The 24,630-nt window shown below is 45.3% G+C and overlaps 1 protein-coding gene and 1 long non-coding RNA gene across 2 annotated transcripts in view; both read left to right on the top strand.

The window, feature by feature from the left end:
- Nucleotides 1-5,967, top strand: part of LOC116976517 — a 34,839-nt gene extending 28,872 nt beyond the window's left edge. The window contains exons 4-5 of the mRNA XM_033026409.1: nucleotides 4,061-4,405; nucleotides 5,819-5,967. Of these exons, the coding sequence (XP_032882300.1) occupies nucleotides 4,061-4,405; nucleotides 5,819-5,967 (494 nt within the window). The remainder of the gene's footprint in view (nucleotides 1-4,060; nucleotides 4,406-5,818) is intronic.
- Nucleotides 5,968-6,120: 153 nt separating this feature from the next.
- Nucleotides 6,121-10,465, top strand: LOC116976313. The gene is made up of 3 exons (XR_004412926.1): nucleotides 6,121-6,194; nucleotides 10,288-10,329; nucleotides 10,420-10,465. It is a non-coding gene; the product is annotated as an uncharacterized LOC116976313 (long non-coding RNA).
- The last annotated feature ends 14,165 nt before the right edge of the window (nucleotides 10,466-24,630 follow it).

Genomic DNA, 24,630 nt, shown 5'->3' with positions numbered 1-24,630 from the left:
ACCAGGCTGTGTTTTTACATCTTACTTACAAGCGGACTTACAAACTTACAAACAAAAGGAGTCTGGGCGACTTCCACAACTCTCCATTTGTTGGGATTGATTGTTTTTTAAGCGCATTAAACATTCCGATACATTTCTTCACCAGTACTGATTTCATTTGCCTCCTTGCCCAGAAATTAATGTCTGTCGCTGTCTTTGAGTAAGGTAAGTTACATTTTGTAAGTCCCAAACTTTAGTTTAGTTTAGTTTACAAATATACTGCAGCATGGAAACAGACCCTTGGGCCCACCGAGTACACGCCGACCAGCGATCACCCGTACACTAATTTTACTTCGGAGTCATGTGAGTGACTACGTGAAGAACCCGCTCAGCGCGCAGGCACGGCATTACGCCAGCAGTGCAACAGACAGCCGCCTGAGCTGCATCCAACAGCTATTGGAGCAGCTCCAGCGAGATGCGCAGAAAGAGCGCTCTCGTGGAGGCAGGTCAGGCACCCCCTCCACAGTGTTCTGTACACTGCCCTCTGCTCCCTCATTACTGGAGGCTAGCATTGGTGACCAGGGCTGGGCTGGTCTGGAACAGGGGCAGGCGGACGAATTCGGGAGTATGCCAGGGGTGCAGGAACAGGAAGAGCTGTTGGGTGTGGTGGACCGCTTTGTAGCAACCTCACGGGCTGGAGCACCGCTGGAACCAAGAATGGCGGCCAGCATCAACCATCTATCCAATAAACCATTACTGGAAAAGGTGCTCGCTGAGGTGCTGAAACAACACACAGCACCAGAAAACTGTGAGGCCCTCAAAGTAAAAAGTGTCAACAGCCAAATCTGGGGGCATGTGGGGTCACACATCCGGTCCCAAGAACTCAAGCTACAGCGGATCCTAAGGCTCCTGACGTCGGCCATCACAGCCTTTGCTCGTTCCGTGGAGACCACGGAGATGGATACCTGCCAGCAGGATGTGCTGGCATTAATGTGTACCACACAATTTGAGATCAACAATCTCCGGAGGGAAACATAAGACCTGCCCTCAATCCCAAATTTGCTGGCTTGTGTAAAGCCCCAGCTGCGGAGACGGACGCGCTGCTATTTGGGAAAGATCTCAATAAAAAACTGAAGGAGATGGAGGAAGCATCAAAAACCTTCGGCCTAATGAGGGCAGGCCCCGGGACGAGCAAACCAAGACCTCCGATACCCAAGCGGCAGCACCCCACGGCATCCACCAGTCGACGTCCGCAATATGGGACTGGTGAACGCTTGGGGTCCACACATTATCCCCAAAGATCTTTTTAGACCAGGGCCTGCAGCGGACCCCCTGGAAAATGCGCCTCCCCCCAACATCGCCAGCACGTCAGAACAGAACCTTCAGGAAAATGAAGAAACAGAATCGCCAATAACCATGGAGGTAGGTGGGTCTGGTTCCTACCAGCATATAGAGAATAAGGGTGCTTTATTAACGGGGGAGATTGCACTTGTTTAAAGAAGCATGGGGTATGGTCACGAGTGACAAGTATATACTCAACAGCATTAGTGGATATACAATACAATTCATGTCAGAAAAAACGCCGCCAGTTCAACATTGGCCCCAAAGGGTATTTCTCCCTCCGTCAAAGAGAAACGTGAGGGACAAGCTGAACTGGTGAGACTTATCACAAAGGGGGTCATCGAAAAGACCAAACATGAACCTTTGGAATTTGTATCGAATATATTCACTAAAACCAAAAAAGATGGTGGCTGTCGCATCATCATTGACTTAACATCACTAAACAAATTTGTTAAGTATATACATTTCAAAATTGAGACATTTGTTACTGCCAAACAACTGAATTCCAAAGGACACTTCATGGCAAGCATTGATCTTAAAGATGCTTACTATCTAGTACCCATATACAAGGATCATCGCAGATACCTAAAATTTATCTGGATGGTACAAAGCATTGCCCTATGGGCTAACTTCAGCCCCAAGATTATTCACCAGATATTGAACCCAGCCATGGCAATACTAAGAAAACAAAAACATATTGTCATGGCATATCTGGATGATATTCTGATAGTAGGGAAAACGATGGAATTGGCTGTGGCAGCAGTATCAGCTACAAAACAGCTCCTCGAAACTCTGGGGATCGTCCTACATCCAGATAAATCTAAGTTGAAGCCATCCACTATCATGGACTACCTGGGCTTCACAATTATTATTACTTTTTTAAAATTTATTTATTAGAAGTAGACATATTATAAAATGTAGTTACATATTATAGTAAAAAAACTTTTCATATACATCAGTCATACATTATTAAAATTTTCCATTATCAATTACTTCTGCTTCTAGTGTTTTTATTTTTTATAGAAAGAGGGAGAAAGAGAGGGTAGAAAGTTACAAATAAAAAAGAAAGAAAAAAAAACACAACAGAAAAACAAGGGAGGTGGAATGGGTTACCTGTAATACGTCAATGGAGATAGGTTCGTAGGTTATAAAGTATAGCTTTTCATCTGTTCCTGAGTTCAAGTTTCAGTTGGGTCATCGTGCTGTGCCAATCTATCCCTTCAGATAGTTAATGAATGGAGCCCAAATTTTATGGAAAAGATCTTGTTTGTCCATTAAGACAAGTCTAATTATTTCTAAGTATAGGGTCTCCGACATTTCCGTAATCCACATTTTAATTGTGGGGGTTGTAGGGCCTTTCCAAAATTTTAATATTAATTTTTTCCCGATTATTATACTGTAGTTGAGGAAATTTTTTTTCGAGCGAGCAAGCTACACTAAAGACGCTCATGTTGATGGCACTTGTATCCGCTCAGAGGGTCCAGTCACTACACCTATTGCGACTGGACAACATGATCACAGCTCCAGACCAGATCTGTCATTATCCAGCGACTGATCAAACAGAGCAGACCAGGAACACCTAATCCAGTCGTGGCTTACCCACCAGAACCACGGTTATGTGCCATGACCCACTTACTATCCTACATAGACACAACCAAAATATTCGAGGGAGATGAAAAGCCTTGTGGGTCAGTCACAAAAACCTTATGGTTGGGTGACGAGCCAAACCATTGCGAGATGGCTCAAGCAGGTGCTAGAAACTGCTGGGATAAACACTAACATGTACAAATTTTATTCCACCAGGGCAGCATCCATGTCGAATGGACATGCCTATAGACCACATCCTGGCTACAGCAGGATGGTGGGGGGGGGGGAAAAGACCGTTCAGAAATTTTATAATAAGCCGTTGGCAAAACCTGGTTTATTTGCAGTAAAGGTTTACGAACTGCAAATATTTAATTTAAGCCCAGGGGAGCAACTTAATTCTTTGTTGTTATTGTTTAAAAAATACCATTGTGTTTTTCTACAAATAGACTCATTGGTTGATTACGATAACACTTCCTCCCTCAAGAACTTCGGCAGTGAGTGAAATGAAACTGTTACACGGTTTGAAATCACAGAGCTTTGAAATCTTCACGTAGTCACTCACGTGACTCCGAAGTAAAATAGTAAGATTAAACGAGAACTTACCAGTTTGAAGTTTGATCTGTATTTTATGAGGAGTTACGATGAGGGATTACGTGCCCTCCGCTCCCACCCTCATTATATGGATCAAACTAATAAATTGATGTCTCCTTATCTTTACTATGTTTACTTCAAATAACTGTGTCTATCTGTGATTCCACACCGCTGCTTGGAAGTATGCCGCGCCTGCGCGCTGAGCGGGTTCTTCACGTAATCCCTCATCGTACCTCCTCATAAAATACAGATCAAACTTCAAACTGGTAAGTTCTCGTTTAATCTTACTATTTTAACCTACACACTCGGGACAATTTATAGAAGCCAATTAACCTACAAACCTGAACGTCCTTGGGATGTGTGAGGAAACCGGAGCACCTGGAGGAAACCCACACATCCCCAGGAAGAACGTGCAAACTCCATACAGCCATCACTCATAGTCAAAATAAAGCACGGGTCTGTGGCGCTGCAAGGCAGTAACTCTACCACTGCGCCACTGTTTTAAATAATTTCTAGCAACCCTTATATTCCAGTGATAGCCTATTGATATCCTCCCTTAAAGATGCAAATCCTCCAATCCTGATCCAATTCCCGAGGCTGGAGCGTGTCACTGAGGGTCACACGGCACGGTTACATTGCTCCATGGAGAACGCTGAAGTGGGAAACACTGATGTTCACTGGTATCGAGAACTACCCGGGCAGGACATGGAGTGGGTTTTAACACACGAGGCAGGAGGCAGCATACGAAGGAGACCAGGCTTCACTGAGCAGTTCCAGTCGTTCAAAGACACCTCCAACAGCAGCTTCATCCTGACGGTCACAAACGTGATGCTCAATGACTCTGCCGTCTATTACTGCACAGTGTGGGGAGATATCAGAGGGAACGGGACACAGGTCAATGTCACTAGTAAGTTCAGTTTACACAATACTAAATGATCTCTGTTAGTGTAGATATGGAACATGCAAGGGCTGGGACTGCAGTTTTACAAATTAATTTAAGGTTAAACCTATGATGCATTTCAGTGTTTTAAAAAATATGATGTATTCAATCTTTTGTTTATCTGAATTTATTTATGCTTTCTTCTAATGCATTTAAAATTTAGGAAGTTCTAAGACCCTGCAATATTGGGCAGAGAAATACACATTGAGTCAAAGAGCATGGAGACAGGCCTTCCGGCCAAACTTGCTCACGCCGACCAACGTACCCCAACTACATCTACTCTATCTAAACCTCTTTAAAATTTATATATCTGTATAGGAACACACCTCAGTATCTGATACTCCAAGCTTATCCAACTGTGCCTTATAGCTAATACCATTGAATGCAGGCAGGGTTGGCAGGACACATACAGCGGGATCTTGGGGTGCAGGTCCATGTCTCCCTAAAAGTGCTATTCAAGTAGGTAGGGTAATAAAAGACTCTCCAGCAAACTTGCCTTCTGTGGTCAAGGAGTTAAGGATTAAAGCCAGCAGATCATGTTGCATCTGTATAAAAGTTTGGCTCAGCCAAATTTGGAGTGTGTCAGGCAGCATCTCTGGAGAAAAAGGATGGGTGACGTTTTGGGTCAGAGCCCTTCATGAGACACAGTAACAGTGCAAGGTCTAAACATGGGTTGTGCTGGGCCACATTAAAACGTCACCCATCCGATTTATCCAGAGATGCTGCCTTACCCACTGACTTACTCCAGCACTTTGTGCATGTATTCAGTATAAACCAGCATTTGCAGTTCCTTTCTATACACATAGAGTGAATGCTTTGTGGAGTAATTCCACTCCATCTACAGGAGTGACCTTTAGCTTCCTGATGTCACCACTCTAATCCCCTCTCCCGCTGCTACTCTGACCTCTCTGTGTGCCACCTCTGCACTGTTACAGCGAAACCCAATTCAAGCTCCAGGGTCAAATCTTGCTGACACTCAATTATTTCCAAATGAATGCTTATTTGGTTAATTTGAATCCATACCAATAACTGGCCAGGTAAACTCACTGGTGAACACTCGGCGCTCCCTTTCCTTCCTTTATCACAGTGCATTTATGTCAGAATGGTCAATGAAGGTTGAAGGAACAGGATGCCTCTGGGGACTGTGCTTTATTCAGTGGCCAGTTGGGTCAGCTGGTGGACGTGGGTTGAATAGCAACATTCCACCAGGAATTGGATACATTCCAGTGAGAACCTATTGCAGGACTCTGGGAAATAAGTGGGTTAGGATCAGTGGACCACTCTTTCAAAGAGCTGGCACAGAACGATGGGCCAAGTGGCTCCTTCTGCACTGACATTACTTTTCCCTGATGTTGACCCAATGATGTGATTTCTTTGCAGTTTCTCAAAAGAAGGAGAATCAAGTTGTGATGATGTACCTTGCCTGGATCATTCTACCTTTGGTGCTGGGAGTTCTTGCTGTTACTGGAGCCATTTGCCTCATCAGACACAGAGCTTCTGGAAGCCACCAGTCCTGTATGTGTAACTAAATAATTCAGCCTGATCCAATCGCTGTGTGGAGTTAGTGAAATGGGAAGGGCTGGTTCCGATTGTCAAAGAGCCGTCATTATGCTGTTGGGCAGCAAAGTGGGATTCACAGCTCCGAGGCAGCTCTTAGTGAGACCTTGTTCTCTATTTCACAGCCCAGTCTGGAGCGGATGATGATCAGACCCCAGGAGCAGTTTATGAAAACATTTCCGTGGCAAGAAATGTCCTGGTGAGTTCTAATATTTTTCTGGGATAAGCAGACATATGATGGGATCTCTCTCCCTGATGGTGTGCTATTAGCTTCCCATCAGGTATTTATTCCACTGTCTTTGTTAATCATTGAGTATTGTTGCAATGTCTTTATGATTTGTAAATGTACGTGGTGGATTGGTCAATGGAGAGTGGGACTTGCACTGTTCGTGAGCAGTGAGAACACACTGCCACGTCTCACAACCCGTCTGATGGCTCAGCTTCAGCTGAGAGGAGTTCAACCTCTGGACCTCTCCTGCTTTAGTCTATTTAGAACCTTCCTCTCTGGCCAAATATTTGGCCATCAGCTCCACCATTAGCTCAACTGCTTCAATTGTTGTCTGATAACTTCCATTCCAAACTCCATGAAGTGTGTATCCATATAAACGGCAGGCTTAACATGGTCTCAGAATCCTTTCAAAGGACACTCCCCATGAAACGGCTGAATCCTCCATGACATGAAATGTGTGGTGTGTATGTATGTGCTTGCTGTTCCTATTCCTATGCAGTGTGTGTGGAGACATTATATTATTCTTATGAGTGTAGTTCTAACATCTCTCATCATCATGCTGAAAATACTCAGCACTTGTTCTCCTGAACAATTAATGGATTCCTCTCCAATATTTCAGACCCTCGGCTCTGATATATTTCCTCCCACCCTTCAGTTGTTCTACCACAAACTGACTGTGAGTTTCAGAGATTGGAAAACAGACCAGACTCCCCACTATTGACTCCATCCACACTTCATATCGTTTTGGAAAAGCATCCAATATAATCAAAGACATCCCACCACATAATTTCTTCTTCTCCTCATTCCCATCGGGCAGAAGATACAAAAGTTTAAAGCACACATCACCAGATTTAAGGGCCTGTCCCACTTTCACAACCTAATTCCCGACCTTTTTTACTCGTGGACATTTTTCATCAGGCTTGACAGGCCCTTTAGGAACTTCTTCCTCCATCATCAGGCTTCTGAATGGTCCTTTATAGGGTACTGGCAGATTCACCTCTACCCTATGGCAGATTTTGGTCTTTGTCTATAGAACTCGTTCACTACAATGTTGAGAACTATAAATGCTGAGAACTATATTCAGCACCTGTACCTTTCCCTCTGATCAACATATTGTTTGTGAGTTTGATTTGATTATATTGATGTATAGTATTATCTGGTTAATTGAATAGTATGTGAAACAAAGCTTTTCACTGCACCTCGATACACATGATGATATTACACTTCAACCTAAACCTATTGACCAAAGTACAAGCACAAGTAAGACTGTCTTGACAAACCCATTGTATCTGTTTGGCCCTGCCCCACCAACGCCTCTTCAAATGTCTTGTTCCTCCGTCTCTTGTTCCCACGCCCATGTCTCTTCTGTGTCCAGCAGTTCTGATCTCACCCCCTATTCCTACAGACGGAAGGATAAAGATCTCTGTTCCTCACCTTTCACCCCACCAACTTTGCATCCAGTATGACATCCTACAATATTTCCGTTACCTCTAAGGTGATTCTACCAACAGTCATATCTTCGCATCTCCACCCATTGCACCTTCTGCAGAGGTTGCTCCCTCTGCAACTATTTGCTTCACTCATCCCTCCCCACCTAAACCATCCCTTCCCCAGATATCTTTCCCTGCAACCGTAGGAGACACCTGTCCCTAAATCTCCTCCCTCACTTCCATCTTGTGACCCCAGCAGCCCTTCCAGGTGAAGCAGAGTATCACAGCGGATGCTATAACCTCATCTACTACATTTGCTCCCAACGTGGTTTACTTTATCTCGGTGAGACCAGGCATAGACTAAGCGGTTGTTTCATGCTCATTCTGCCAAGACCTGCTGTAACTCCTTGTTGAGAAGATTTGAACTCTTGTTGCCATGCCGATGTTTCTGCTTGGGTCTCCTCCATTGCCAGAGTGAAGCCACACACAAACCAGTGAAACAACACCTCATATTCTGTTTGTGTGGCTAACAACCCAACAGTATGAACGGTAAATTCTCCAATTCTATTAAGCACCTTCCTTTTTGATGACCCCCCGCCCCATCTCTCTTTCCCGTATCCTTCCACCTTAGTGCCTGATCATTTTTTCCCATTATTCTGCCCTCTTTTATCTCCCTTCCTCTTTCACTTTTATTGCTTACGTTCCACTAATGTATCTCACCTCTTCCCTCCTTATCTGACATTCCTTGTGTCCTTGAGTCTGAAGAAGGGTCTCGAGCTGAAATATCAGCTACCCATGTTCTCCAGAGGTGCTCTCTGACCTACTGAGTTACTTTGTATCCTTGAGTCCTTTTTATCAAAGATCTTATAGCGGAACAAGATAGGCTACTCCTGCGAAATGCAATGGACTGACGTGTAGTACGCTATGGAGGGGATCATGGGCATTTTTCCACGCCCATTTTAGTAACCTGAGCCTACCTGACCCGACCCGACTCGCAGTGTAATCAATGTTGTGGGGCAACATTTTGTGTGGGTTAGATTCATAAATCTGTCAGTTCATACTTCTTGTCAACAATAACATTTGATTCTGGTAATTGTCTTTTTTAATGTTTTTTAAATCATTTCTTTTTAAATGGTTCACAAGCAGTGTTTGAGTTGATTTTGTAGTAACCGGAACCGACCCGACTCGCAGGGTGATTGACATTGCGGAACTTTTTGTGCGTGATATAGGGTTAGATTCATAATTCTGTTAGTTCATAATTCTGTTAATTCTTGTTAAAGAATAAAATGTTTATAAACACACATACATGAAAATTATATAAATGTATATAATCATATAACACACACAATTATATTTCTTCTGATCCAATAATGAACTTTATTTCAAACTAGACAAGGGACATTAAATAAGAAACATTGTAAACCTCCCCGCAACTTCACACACACTAGGCCTTATCCCCCCGGCACTCCCTCGCCTACCCCCTCACTACAATGTCTCCCCCCCTCCTATGCCCCTCTCCCTCTCCCGCTGCACCGGGCCCCGCACTCCCTCTCCCCGCTGCCCCGCACTCCCTCTCCCCGCTGCCCCGGGCCCCGCACTCCCTCTCCCCGCTGCCCCCGGGCCCCGCACTCCTTCTCCCCGCTGCCCCGCACTCCTTCTCCCCGCTGCCCCGCACTCTCTCTCCCCGCTGCCCCGGGCCCCGCACTCCTTCTCCCCGCTGCCCCGGGCCCCGCACTCCTTCTCCCCGCTGCGGATCCAATCTTTGGCCGGAAGCAAGAGGGCGGAGCAAAATGGCAGAACAAGATGGCGGAACAAGATGGCGGGGGCAGGTTGCTAAAATGAGTCATAAAATCGCCCATGAATCCGCCCATGAGCGTACTACACGTTTGCGTGAGAGTAATCCAGCTTGCTCCGCTATAGGACCGTTGCTTTTTATCTCCTATTTTCCCTTCTTCTCACCCTTTTGTCTCCTTTTCATCTCTAGCCTTTGTCCGCTCATCTGTCAATCAAAAGACACCTGACCTGTATCCACCTATCACTTGGGTACACAAAATTGCTGGGGAAACTCAGCGGGTGCAGCAGCATCTATGGAGCGAAGGAAATAGGCGACGTTTCGGGCCGAAACCCTTCTTCAGACTGATGGGGGGGGGGGGGGAAGAAAGAAGGAAAAGGGGAGGAGGGGGAGGAGGCCGAGGGCGGGCGGATGGGAGGGTGGGCGGAAACAGCTAGAGGGTTAAGGAAGGGGAGGAGACAGCAAGGGCTAGCCAAATTGGGAGAATTCTATGTTAATGCCATAAGGACGCAAGGTCCCCAGACGGAATATGAGGTGCTGTTCCTCCAATTTCCGCTGTTGCTCACTCTGGCAATGGAGGAGACCCAGGACAGAGAGGTCGGATTGGGAAATCACTTGCCAGGCTTAGTCCTGCTCCCACCTCTTTTCAAGCTTTCTGCTCCCTACTACAATCAGCCTGAAGAAGGGCCCTGACCTGAAACGTCACCTATCCATGTCATCCAGAGATGCTGTCTGACCTGCTGAGTTATCCATGTTCCATAATTCCATGTAAGATTTCATAATCTGCAGTTCCTTGTGTCTCTATTGACCAAAGTAACAGTTCGATTGTGTTGTGTTGTAGAATGCAGGAGATCACCAGGCAGATCCAAACGCCATCTACATGGTAAGAAATGTGACCTTTAGGACTCTGAAGCATTTCACTGAGCATGAGTTGCCAAGCTGCTGTTTCCAACATTTCTGTGTTTTCCGCTAGGATTTGCAAAGACCCACTCAGTCCATCTACGGTCATCTCCAAGGTACGTTCCAGTAACTGTTGACTGTTGCATCATATAATATCTGTCACCTGTGCAGATATGGCGAGACTGCAGGGGAGCTTCAGACAGGAACAACCAGCGTGAAGCTGGGCCAAAAGGAGCTTAGTCTGATGACGGGTTTTGTGTAGAGAGTAAATTAACACCCATCATCGAGTCAGATCATTTAGCTATGAAAATACATCCTTGCAATTCTGGTAATGTTCGGTATCTAATCCAGGAGAAGGGAACCAGTGCAATTATATTTTTAATTCATTAACTCACCTTGATTTTAGGATTAAGCAAGCTATTTAGTTTAATTTAGAGATACAGGGCGGAAACAGGCCGTTCGTCCCACTGACTCCGCGCCGACCAGCGATCCCTGCACATTAATACTATCCCATACACACTAGTGACAGTTCACATTTACACCAAGCCAATTAATCCACAAACCTGTACATCTAGGGTGTGTGGGAGGAAACCAATGATCTTGGAAAAAAACCCATGCAGGTCACAGCGAGAACGCACAAACTCTGTACAGACAGCACCCATAGTCAGGATCGAACCCGGGTCTCTGGCACTGTAAAGCAGTAGTTATACCACCGTGCCACCCATTGTCTCTGACCTTTCCAACAGCTGTTCCATGAATTGTTTGGGTTGGAAGGTAGTGATCAAGGTAATGCTCACAATCCCAGTCCACATCCTGCCCCATGAACGTCAGTGATCGTTCACAGTGATTTAAAGGAGAGGGCATCTGCCTTCTCCAAGATCTTTGTTTATTAGCATTTGTACCTGAACTACTGTCAGGACGCAGCAGGTTTCAATTATCTGGGCAAATCGTCACAAATTGGATTATGTTCCTTCAGTTTAGACGGTGAAATTGTGATCTTACTGAAGTGGGTAAACATTTTAGTGGGTTCTTTATGCTGGAGAGAATGACGCCACTGGAGTGGCTATTAGTCCAGAACACAAGGGTGCAACAACATTAGAGACCATTTCTTCAGGGTGATGTCAGGAGACTTAGTTTAGTTTGGTGCAGTGCACATTATCTGCATGGAATTTAGCAGGCCATTTACAAGATCCCCCATGGAAAGCCGGTCCAGAAGTTACATCACAAGGGATCCAGGGCAAGCTCAAGTTCAAGTTCACGTTCAAGTGAGTTTATTGTCATGTGTCCCTGTATAGGACAATGAAATTCTTGCTTTGCTTAAGCACACAGAAAATAGTAGGCATTTACTACAAAACAGATAAATGTGTCCAAGCTAGTCAATTGGATACAAAATTGGCTTGGTGGCAGGTCAGATGCTGATGGTGGAGGGTTGTTTTTCAGATTGTAGTCCAGTGGCCAGTGATATGTCGTAGAGATTGGTGTTCATCATCTATATTAGCTATGTGGATGAGAATGTAGTGGAAAGGTTAATAAGATAGTGGATTACAGCAAAATGAATGGATAACGAAGAAAGAGTTAAGAAAACAACATGATCTAGATCAACCGGGAAAGTGGGCCTAGGGATGGCAGATGATTTAACTCAGAAAAGTGGGCCAAAGACTGGTAGATACAATGGCGGGACTGACATATGATGAAAGAATGGGTCTACTGGGCTTATCTATATTACTAAAAGTCTGTTCTTGACCGGTTTGGGCCATCTGTGCTGCGATTTCCGAGAGAACGCAGCCACCTACGGCCGTCATTTTTGGCCACATTTTTGGCCCCCTCCGCCGCATGTGACGAGGATTTTCCCGTCATTAAATGACAGAGATATTAATGTTTTTACAAAATTCCCCATGCTCTCTGCTGCCCCCGCTGGCAGCAGGGTGGATGGACTATAAAACCAGGAAGTGGTGTGCCACACAGTCTCTTCAAGATGGAGGAAGGCAGAGGGTCACGTTTCTCTGAGCTGTGAATAACACTGAACACATGTCTACTCAAATGTAAGTGCCCTTAGTGGTTCTAAAATGCTTGCAGAATGTGTCTATTGGTTCTAAAGCTTGCAAAGGGTGTCTCTATTGGTTCTAAAGCTTGCAAAAAATGTCTATTGGTTCTAAAGCTTGCAAAAAATGTCTATTGGTTCTAAAGCTTGCAAAAGGTGTCTCTATTGGTTCTAAAGCTTGCAAAAAATGTCTATTGGTTCTAAAGCTTGCAAAAAATGTCTATTGGTTCTAAAGCTTGCAAAAAAAATGAAAGCCCCCCCCCCGGTTGGCTTGGCTTGGGTGTGGCTTGAAATTGAAAGGCACTACTTACTGCAAATGGTGGCATGAAGTTGAAAGGCACTACTTACTGCAAACGGTGGCTTGGGAGCTTTGGCTTGAAGTTGAAAGGCACTACTTACTGCAAATGGTGGCTTGGTTGCTTTGGCTTGAAGTTGAAAGGCACTACTTACTGCAAATGGTGGCTTGGTTGCTTTGGCTTGAAGTTGAAAGGCACTACTTACTGCAAATGGTGGCTTGGTTGCTTGGGCTTGAAGTTGAAAGGCACTACTTACTGCAAATGTTGGCTTGGGTGTGGCTTGAAGTTGAAAGACACCACTTACTGCAAATGGTGGCATGAAGTTGAAAGGCACTATTTACTGCAAATGGTGGCTTGGGAGCTTTGGCTTGAAGTTGAAAGGCACTATTACTGCGAATGGTGGCTTGGTTGCTTTGGCTTGAAGTTGAAAGGCACTGCTTACTGCAAATGGTGGCTTGGGAGCTTTGACTTGAAGTTGAAAGGCACTACTTACTGCAAATGATGGCTTGGGTGTGGCTTGAAGTTGAAAGGCACTACTTACTGCAAATGGTGGCTTGGGTGTGGCTTGAAGTTGAAAGGCACTGCAGATGGTGGCTTGGGTGCAATGGCTTGAAGTAAAAATGCATTACTTACTGCAAATGGGGGCGTGGGTGCATTGGCTTGAAGTTGAAAGGCACTACTTACTGCAAATGGTGGCTTGAAGTTGAAAGGCACTACTTACTGCAAATGGTGGCATGAGGTTGACAGGTACTACTTACTGCAAATGGTGGCTTGGGTGCTTTGGCTTTAAGTTGAAAGGCACTACTTACTGCAAATGGTGGCTTGGGTGCTTTGGCATTGTTGAAAGGCACTGCAAATGGTGGCATGAAGTTGAAAGGCACTACTTACTGCAAGTGGTGGCTTAGGAGCTTTGGCTTGAAGTTGAAAGGCACTACTTACTGCAAACGGTGGCTTGGGAGCTTTGACTTGAAGTTGAAAGGCACCTCTTACTGCTAATGGCGGATTGGGTGTGGCTTGGGTGTGGTTTGAAGTTGAAAGCCACTACTTACTGCAAATGGTGGCTTGGATGCAATGGCTTGAAGTTAAAAGGCATTACTTACTGCAAATGGTGGCGTGGGTGTATTGGCTTGTAGTTGAAAGGCACCACTTACTGCAAATGGTGGCATGAAGTTGAAATGCACTACTTACTGCAAATGGCGGCTTGGGTGCTTTGGCTTGAAGTTAAAAGGCACTACTGCAAATGCACTTACTTCCTGTTTGCACTGTATATTGATTTTAGATAAAACGCTACCACTTACGGCTGTGATATTTGGCCATCTTACTCAGTCCCCCTCCGCTGAGCAGATGCAGAGAATTCTTCCCATCAATGAAAAATATAAGTGTTATTAGTTTTTGAAAAAATGTTGAGAATCTCTCTCCTGTCAATCTCTCCATGAAAGCCACACCTTTTCCAGTGGAGGGGGGGGGGGGGAGGAGTTATAAAACCCAGAAATGTGGGTGTGGCTCAGTCTCTGCAAGATGGAGGAGGGAGAGGTCACGACTCGCTGTCTTTAGTGGCTTTGCACCCTACTTCAAATGGTATGAAACTGCACTTGAATTTGGTGGCCTTGCACCCTGCTAGAAGTGTTAAGAAGCTGCACTTGAATTTGGTGGCCTTATACCCTGCTTGAAATAGAATTTCAAGGATTAGCCGTGAGTCAACTACCAGCCCACCAGCCGTGAGTGAGTGAGTTGCCAGCACAACAGGCTTGATTGACTGAGACGCCAGCCCAAGAATCCATTTGGCGCACAATTTGCATACTAGCCCTCTGGAAACCAGTCCCTTCAGCCCACAACACCCATACTAGCGCTCCAGAAAGCCCCCCCCCCCCCCCAACTGGCCACCAATATTAGAATTGGTGGAGAGGTGGAATATTGCGTTGGATGACCAGCCCTCCTGTGTGATGCTGGGACCCAACGGGTCCCACTAGTCTAATATTCACTAGAATTTAAAAGGATGAGAGGAAATCTTATAGAAACATATACTATTCTTAAGGGATTGGACAGGCTAGATGCAGGAAAAATGTTCCCCATGTTGGGGGGGGGGGGGTGGTGGGGGGGGGGGGGGGGGGGGGGGGGTGTCCAGAACCAGGCATCATCGTTTTGGCCATTTAGGACTGAGATGAACAAAAACCTTTTCACCCAGAGAATTGTGAAATTCTCTGCCACGTAAGGCAGTGGAGGTCAATTCACTGGATGTATTGAAGAGAGAGTTAGATATAGCTCTTAGGGCTAATGGAGTCAAGGGATATGGGAAGAAAGCAGGAACAGGGTACTGATTCTGGATGATCAGCCATGACCATATTGTTATGGCGGTGCTGGCTCAAAGGGTCGAATGGATTACTCCTGCACCTATTTTCTATATTTCTAATTTAACTCAGAAAAGTGTAAAGTGTTGAATTTTGGTAAATTAAACAAGGGTCAGTCAGTTGATCAAATAACAGGATAGATGTGAGGGTCGAATGGCCTGTTCTTCACATCCACTTTGCCTCCCCTTGACACAGAGTGTTCACTGCTCCATGGTCCAATGCTCTAACACCAGCATTGAGGGTTCCTGATTGAGCCTCCAGTCAATGCCACTTCAGCCCATGTCCCCTGCAACCAGCAGCAGCCCAGGGCAATGGTGAGGATTGGCCATGTGAACTAGTTCCTTGTACCTGGCCACACACCAGGCTCAGGAACAGCAGAGGCCATACAGCCCTGAGACCCAACCTCTGTGTTTAGACACTCGGTGGAACGGTTCAGGCAATGTCTGGAACCAACACGTTGGTTAACTCACACATTGGAAGACACAGAGTGCTGGAGTAGCTCAGCGGGTCAGGAAACCATCTCTGGAGAACTTGGAGAGGGGATGTTTTTGGTTGGGAAACCTTAAACAGACACTAACATTCTTTGCTAGTTTGTTTTACATAAATGCTTTCTGTTTAATTTTGTTTAAGCAGGTAGTAAACACGTGTCCTAAAGCTGAACCACAGCTGGAATCTGTCTCTGCAGCCTCGTCTGGGTGAAGGAAGCTGGGATGGATTTCTGCACTGGCAAACACTTCAGATGTGCAATGTTTTAAGGCCCAGATATTCCATTTCAATTATACATTGTTGTCTCATGCACCTAGGCACTGTGAAATGCTTTGTTTTGCAGACAACCCAGTAAAATCATACAGTGGACCTCACCTGGGCAGTACGCAAGTGTGGCCATGTTTTTGGCACCGTCAAAGTTACAAAAGTTCACCGAACAGTCCTATCTTCTACCTCCCCCCTTCCCCCCTCCCCCACTGCCGGGTCCCCCTTCATTCTCAGTGGCCCCCTCCATCAATGTCCCCCCTCCACCGAGTCCCCCTGTTTTACCCTGTTCTTGGCAGCCTTCCTCGCTCAACGGCGGCCTCCCTTGGCTCTCCGACGGCTATCCGACGGTGTGAGACAAGAGAACTCTATCCAAAGCAATATCCTTCCTGGCGGGGGATGGAGATCAAAAGGTGAAAGGTCATCGAGACTGAGCTGCTCAAGGTCACGTTTGGAGACACTTCATCACATCACGGCTAATGGGAATGTCATTGTCATAGATTCATAAAGTTAATCAGCACAGAACAAGGCCCTTCAGCCCAACTCGTCCATACCCACCAGGGTGCTTATCTCAGCAAGTCCCATTTCCCTGTATTTGGCCCATATCCTCAAACCATTACTATCCATGGACCTGCTCGACGTGAAGCATTGCGGTCATACCCACCTACCATTTCCTTTGGCACTGTGCTCCACACACCCACCACCCTCTGCTTGAATAACTTGCCCCTCTAAACCCCTTTAATTATTTTTCCCCTCTTCCCTTAAAACTATGCCCTCTAGTTTTACACTTCCCAGAATTTAGGGAGTGTGAACCTTATCTATGCTCCTGTCCTCTAGGAAAACAATCCCAACATATCCAATCTCTCCGTATCTCAAACCTTACAATCCCTTCAACCTCCTTAGTAAATCATTCCTACACCCTTTCCAGAGTTAGTGAGGCAGGTCAAATATCCCTGCAGCCGCAGCATTTCTGAGTCCTACATGTCATTGTGGTAAAGACATGACACGCGTTCTTTGAGCGGAAGTTTGTGATGTTTTAAATACCATGCATAAACGTACATAAAAGTGATTCTGGTGTGTCTTAATATCATTACCGATAAGGAGAAATAGATCCTTTCATAGATTATCAAAGGAAGGGTGTGATGTGTCACTTAAGTATTAGCATGGAGCAACGTTAAGGAGGAAAGGAGAAGTGGTGCTAAGATCAGAAATGGAAAGAGGTGGTGTTATTTTTATTTTTAGAGATACAGCGCGGAAACAGGTCCGTCGATCCACGCCGACCTGCACATTAACACTACTCCATGCACACTGTGGACAACTTTACATTTAGACCAAGACAATTACCCTACAAACCTGTACGTCTTTGGAGTGTGGGAGGAAACCAAAGATCTTGGAGAAAACCCACGCAGGTCACGGGGAGAACGTACAAACTCCATACAGACAAGGATCGAGCCTGGGTCTCTGGTGCTGCAAGGCCGTAGCTCGACCACTACGACACTGGACTTGAGAAAAGATAACCGGGACAGAACAATATTCAACCCTCCAAAGATGAGACCCGATGCAAGCAAACACAAGAATATTGGAGCAGCTGTAGGCCACATGGCCCTCAATCCTGCCCCACCATTCAATATATTCTGACCATGGCTCTCAATCCCTCACACATTCAAACCTTCTCCGACATCTACTTTAAATAATCTGGCCTCTGCAACTCTCTATGGTAAAAACATTGACCACCCTATGTGAGAATAATGCATACCTCAGCTTTAAACAATCACTCTCTGACCTTGAAACTGTGTCCCCTTGTTTGAGATTTTCCCTTTGGTGAAAACATCTCATCATCCACCCTCTCTCTCCATCCCCTCCCCCTTCCCAGTTCTCCCACCAGTCTAACTGTCTCCGACTACATTCTATCTCTGTCCCCCCCCCCCCCCCCCCCCCCCCCCCCCCCGCCTAATCTGCAAACCCGCATGTCTTTGGGATGTGGGAAGAAATTGGAACACTTGGATGAAACCCACACAGTATCAGGGAGAACGTACAAACTCCACACAGACAGTACCCGAGCTCAGGATCAAATCCAGGTCTCTGACACTGTGAGGCAGTATCTCTACCAGCTGTGCCACTGTGCTGCCCAATTACATCCAACGTGAATAAAGCCCACTTATGCCAACTTCCTGTTTTCTATTTGAGGACCAGCTTTAAATCCTTCTTAAAATTCACCCTGTAATACAATGTGCACCATCTTTAGTGTCAAATGCCTTTAGAAATGTAAATACTCTCCATCTACAGGGTCTCCTCCCTTCCCGCTGCTTGTAACATCCTCAAAAAATACAAAAGTATACACACAAAATAAGATCATGTCGACATGGATTAATTAAATCAAACCTTCCTAAATGATGAGCTATTTCTTATTTTACTCAGTGAAGAGATGAGGGCTTTGCAGGCTGAGATAACATTTTATTGCCCATCCCTCATTGCCCTTGAGAAGATGAACTGAACACTATGATCCTGGAGGTCATAACGTCATGTGATCGGAGAAGATGGCCCATCATGGCTACTCCGCCATTCAATCATGGCTGATCTATCTCTTCCCCTCAACCCCTATTCTCCTGCCTTCTCCCCATCGCCCCTTTCACCTGTACTAATCAATGTACACCCACAATGCTATGAGGGAGAGAGAGTTCTAGGTTGTTGAACCAGCAATGGCGAAGGAACATCGTTATTTTTCCAGGTCAGGATGATGTGTGGATTGGAACACAACTTCTAGGTGAGTGGCGTTCCCATGCTTTTGCTGCACTTGTCCTTCTAGCTAGGAGAGATCGAAAGGTCCAGGGTTTGGCAGGTGCTGTCGAAGGAGTCTTGGCGAGTTGCTGCAATGTATCCTGAAGACGCTACAAGCTGCTGCTACTGTGTACCTGTGGTGGAGTGAGTGAATGTTGAGGATGGTTCAATGGTTTTTTTATTCAAGATTCTCCATCACCCTCAAACAGCTCGGCCCGCCGACCAAAGTCCCTCTCCTTGCCCGTCCGTCTCTGTGTCTCAGGGAACACTTACTTCAGCCGACCCTGAAGGTGCTGGAGTCAACATCCCGACCTCTCTGCTACCAGCCCAAACCATTCTATTCTCACCCATAAGGTTAAAGGCAAAGTGCTGTGAATTGGAAGAGATAGGGATCTGTGGCAGGTATCCCCATTACCACCAGAGGGCAGTGTTGTTCCATTATTCCATTTGAATTGTTATTTTTCCAAAGATACATTTTATTCTGCTTATCAATTTCCAAAGTAATCTTAAGTGGTTCTCCACTTACCAATGAAATTGCAATAGAAGCATTTTGGATCATAGTTTTTCCCTATTCAAAGCATGATATTTTAACCTTCCTAATATAGGCCGGGACTGCAATAGTTTTAAAGGCTTAGATGGGATGGAATGTGTTGAGTGTGTTCAGAATGGTTTCACCACACATAATAGAGGACTCTGCTATGGAGAGGGCAGAGCTTAACCTACTCTTGGGAAATAAAGCAGGGCAAGTGATTGACGTGTCAGTGAGGTAGTGCTTTGGAAAAATGATCAGATGTCTATTAGTTTAGTTTGGTTTAGTTTAGACAGTGCGGAAACAGGCCCTTTGGCCCACCGAGTCCGCATACTAACACAAGCCTACAAACACTGGAGACTATTTACACATACAGTGACTTCAGATAATATTCAAACCCCTTCACTTTTTCCGCATTTTGTTATCCTGGATATCCTTGTTTCCGCAGATTCCAGCCCTATTCTAAAATTCATGAAATTCATTTTTGTTATCATTTTGTTACCATTAAAAAAAAACAGGTGTTTAGAAACTTTTGCAAAGTAATTAAAAGGAAATAACTGGATTATCACATTTACATAAGTATTCAGACCCTTTACTCAGTATTTTGTTGAGGCACGTTTGGCAGCGATTACAGCCTCAAGTCTTCTTGGGTATGACGCTACAAGCTTGGCAAACCTGTATTTGGGTAATTTATCCCATTCTTCTCTGCAGATCCTCTCAAGCTCTGTCAGGTTGGATGGGGAGCGTCGATGCACAGTTATTTTCAGGTCCCTCCAGAGATGTTCGATCAGGTTCAAGACCGGGATCTGGCTGGGCCACTCAAGAACATTCACAGACTGGTCACGATGCCACTCCTGCGTTGTCTTGGCTGTGTGCTTCGGGACATTGTCCTGTTGGAAGGTGAATCTCCGCCCCAGTCTGAGGTCCTGAATGCTCTGGAGCAGATTTTCATCAAGGATCTCTCTTTACTTTGCTCAGTTCATCTTTCCTTCAAACCTGACTAGTCTCCCAGTTCCTGCCGCTGAAAAACAGCCCCACAGCATGATGCTGCCACCACCATGCTTCACCGTAGGTATGGTATTGGCCAGGTGATGAGAGGTGCCTGCTTTCCTCCAGACGTAACGTTTTGCATTCAGGCCAAAGAGTTCAATCTTGGTTTCATCAGACCAGAGAATCTTGTTTCTCATGCCTTTTGGAAAACTCCAAGCTGGCTGTCATGTGCCTTTGACTGAGGAGTGGCTTCCGTCTGGCCACTCTACCATAAAGGTCTGATTGGTGGAGTGTTGCAGATATAGTTGTCCTTCTGAAGGTTCTCCCATCTCCACAGAGGAACTCTGGAGCTCTGTCAGAGTGACCACCGGGTTCTTGGTCACCTCCCTGACCAAGGCCCTTCTCCCCCAATTGCTCAGTTTTGCCGGGCGGCCAGCTCTAATGAAGAGTCGTGGTGGTTCCAAAGTCCTTCCATTTAAGAATGACGGAGACCACTGTGTTCTTCGGGACCTGCAATGTTGCAGAGATTGTTTTATACCCTTGCCCAGATCTGTGCTCGACACAATCCTGTCTCGGAGGTCTACGGACAATTCCTTCGTCTTCATGGCTTGGTTTTTGCTCTGACATGTACTGTCAACTGGGGGACCATATATTGACAGGTGGGTGCCTTTCCAAATCATGTCCAATCAATTTAATGTACCACTGGTGGACTCTAATAAAGTTGTGGAAACATCTCAAGAATAATCATTGGAAACAGTATGCAACCAAGCTCAATTTTGAGTGTCATAGCAAAGGGTCTGAATACTTATGTAAATGTGATATTTCAGTTATTTCTTTTTAATACTGCAAAAATTTCTAAATACCTGTTTTCGCTTTTTTATTATGGGATATTGTGTGTAGTTTGATGATTAAAAAAATAGAATTTTAGTAGAAGGATGTAACGTGACAAAATGTGGAAAAAGTTAAGGGGTCTGAATACTTTCTGAATGCACTATATACCTAGTATGCAAACCAAAGCCAATTAACCAACAAACCTGTACGTCTTTGGAGTGAGGGAGGAAACCGAAGCTCTCGGAGAAAACTCATGTGGTCACGGGGAGAATGTACAAACTCCGTAGGGACAGCACCTGTGGTCGGGATTGAACCCGGGTCTCCAGCGCTGCAAACGGTGTAAGTCAGCAACTCTACTGCTGCGCCACCGTGCCGCCCTGTTTTAAAATAGTGATGGAAAATAACTGATCTGATCACAATTTAAGTTTTAAATTAGGGCAAGGCTAATTTTAACAGTGTTAGATAAGAGCTTGCAAAGGTTAATTGGAGTAAGTCCATGCAAATCATACCACACATGAGTACAATCACACCAGGCACAAGTACAACAGGGAGTGCAAAAATATCAAGCGTACAGAATGCAGTGTTACAGACACAGAGAAAGTCCAAATAAAATAGTACAAGGTACCTACCGCAGTGAGGTAGGTTGGGAGATCAAGACTAACTTTATTATGTAGTCCCAAGCTATCTTTGAGTCCTGGCAAAATCCTCGTAAATCTTCTCTGCGCCCATTTTCAGCTTGATAACATCTTTCCCATAACATGTTTACAAAAACTGGAGACAATACACAAAATGCAGCCTCACCAACGTCTTATACGTGTACAACATGACCTCCCAACTTCTATACAGTGCTCTAACTGATGAAGGCCAATGTGCCAAAAGCCTTTTTGACCATCCTATCTACCTGTAATGCCACTTTCAATTACCTATATACCTGTGCTCCTAAATCCCTCTGCTCTACCATTTACTGTGTAGATTCTGCCCATGTTAGTGCTCCCAAATGCAACACCTCACATTTCTCTGTATTAAATTCTATCAACAAATCCTCAGCTCACCTGCCCAATCAACAAGGTCCTGCTGCAACTTTTGATAACCATGTTCACTATCTACAATACCATCCACTTTTGTGTCATCTGCAAACTAGCTTACACCATGCACGTTCTCGTACAAATCATTGATACAGATGACAAACTGCATTGGGCCCAGCAGCAAACCTTGAGGCACACCACCAGTCACAGGCCTCCAGTCTGAAAAAACAACCCTCCACCATCACCCTCTGCTTCTTTCAATGACGTCAATTATCCATCCATTCATCAATATCTCCATGAATCCCATTGGATCTAACCTTCTAGAGCAGCCTACCATGCGATACCTTGTCAAATGCCTTACTAAAATACATGTATACAATGTCCACAGCTCTACCTTCATCAACCTTTTTGGTCACATCCTCAAATAACTCAAACAGATTCGGGCGACACGACCTCCCATGTACAAAACCATATTGACTATCACTAATCAACCCCTGTCCATCTAAGTGCAGATATATATATCGTATCGTATCCCTCAGAATACTCCCCAGTAACTTTCCAACCACAAATGTTAAGCTCACTGGCCTGTAGTTTTCAGCCTTTTCCCTGCAACCCTTCTTGAATAGAGGCACAGCATTTGCCTCCCTCTACTCTTCCAGCAACTCGTCTGTATTGAACAATGATTCATATGTCTCTGCAAGGGCTCCTCTTTTCCCAGTGTCCGAGGATATAACTGATCAGACCCGGGAAATTTGTCCATCTTCATACGCTTCAGGTACCTTTAGCACGTCTGCGACATGTTCCCAATGTTGGGGGAGTCCAGAACCAGGGGCCACATAGAACGGAGACGAGGAAACACTTTTTCTCACAGAGAGTTGTGAGTCTGTGGAATTCTCTGCCTCAGAGGGCGGTTCTCTGGATACTTTAAAGAGAGAGCTAGATAGGGCTCTTAAAGGTAGCAGAGTCAGGGGATATGGAGAGAAGGCAGGAACGGGGTACTGATTGGTGATGATCAGCCATTGAATGGCAGTGCAGGCTCGAAGAGCCGAATGGCCTACTCCTGCACCTATTGTCTATTGACCATAATACTGACTGCTCTCAAGCCACTTCCAGTGACTACCCCAAGATTCCCCATCCTCCTGTCTTTCTCCACGATAAAAACACTTGTTGAAGACCTTTCCTAGGTATGTTACAAAACTTACCTTCAGCGGCGCTGCAGTTCTGCCACTGGCTGTGTGCGCGACTTTGGCGCCTTTGAGAGGAGGGGCGGGATTAAAATACCATTTTCTCCTGCCTGTCGGAGTCGATCTTTCTCAGCCTGTTCAGCTGCTGCAGAAAAATCGCTCCGAGTTCCGTTCTCTTAAGTTTTTTTAAAACATCGCTGGACAATTTAATGGCTGGAGTAAAATAAAATTCGACTTCTAACGCCGTCAACGCCGACAACAGGACAGATCTCCCGTACAGGACAAATAAAGGTAAGCCATTTATTTTACATATAAACTTGCTTCTTAGGATTACTTTAATCCAAAATTTACGTTGCGAAAAGGTGATTTAGGCCTCATATGAAACAGCAGTGTTTTTCCTGCCGATATGGGGTTTAAATTCACCGCAAACCGCAACGTTCCAAACGATCGCGTTCCACAAAAACCCACTCGCAAGATGATTTAAATGGCCATTAATTTACGGTAATTAAACACCATTTGGCCTATAAATTCATGACAATGAGATTTAAAAATCATGTTATATTGTGAGTTCTTGTGTGAATGTTACTCGGGCTATTTAAAAATGTTAACCTTTTCTTAAGAAATGGATAGATGTTTATATCTAGTAATTGAATTTTGTAATTAGCTACAATTTCAATTCAATTCAATTCAACTTTAATGTCATTGCACAAATACAAGTATGGGTACAACGGAATGCAGTTTAGCGTCAGTCTGTAGTAATAGTGCAATATAGAAATAAAAATACAGAATAAGCAAACAATGTGGACGGAGAGACTGGAGAAATCTATCGGTGGGACTCCGAGTTCAGCAATGTGATAGTGTTGTTGTAGAAGCTGTTCCTCATCCTACTAGTACGTGACCTGAGGCTCCTGTACCGCCTCCCTGATGGGAGGAGGGCAAACAGTCCATGGTTGGGGTGGGAGGGGTCTTTGATGATCTTCCCGGCCCGTCTCAGACACCGTTTTCGGTGGAGGGCATCCATGGCAGGGAGCGGGGCACCGATGCTGTACTGAGCGGTTTTCACCACCCGTTGTAGTGCCTTCCTGTCCGTTATGGTGCAACTGCTGTACCATACCGTGAAGCAGGTCGTCAGGATGCTTTCGATGGTACAACGGTAAAAGTTGGTCAGGATCTGGGGGGACAGGTGGGCTTTCTTGAGCCTCCACAGGAAGTAAAGGCGCTGCTGCGCCTTTTTGATCAGCTTGGAGGTGTTGAGGGACCAGGACAGATCCTCTGAGATGTGTACCCCGAGGAATTTGTAGTTGGAGACGCGCTCCACCTCAGTCCCGTTTATATGGATGGGGGTATGTCAGCCCCCTCTGATCTTCCTGAAGTCAACAATAATTTCCTTCATCTTCTTGGAGTTGAGGACGAGGTTATTGTTGGCACACCAGGTTGTCAGGTGCTGGACCTCATCCCTGTAGGCTGACTCGTCGTTGTCACTTATCAGTCCTACCACCGTGGTGTCGTCGG

This window comes from Amblyraja radiata, chromosome 8, assembly GCF_010909765.2.
Source record: "Amblyraja radiata isolate CabotCenter1 chromosome 8, sAmbRad1.1.pri, whole genome shotgun sequence".
Taxonomy (NCBI): Eukaryota; Metazoa; Chordata; class Chondrichthyes; order Rajiformes; family Rajidae; genus Amblyraja; species Amblyraja radiata.
The sequence above is the reverse complement of the archived record's forward strand: the minus strand, read 5'-3'. Positions and strand labels throughout refer to the sequence as shown.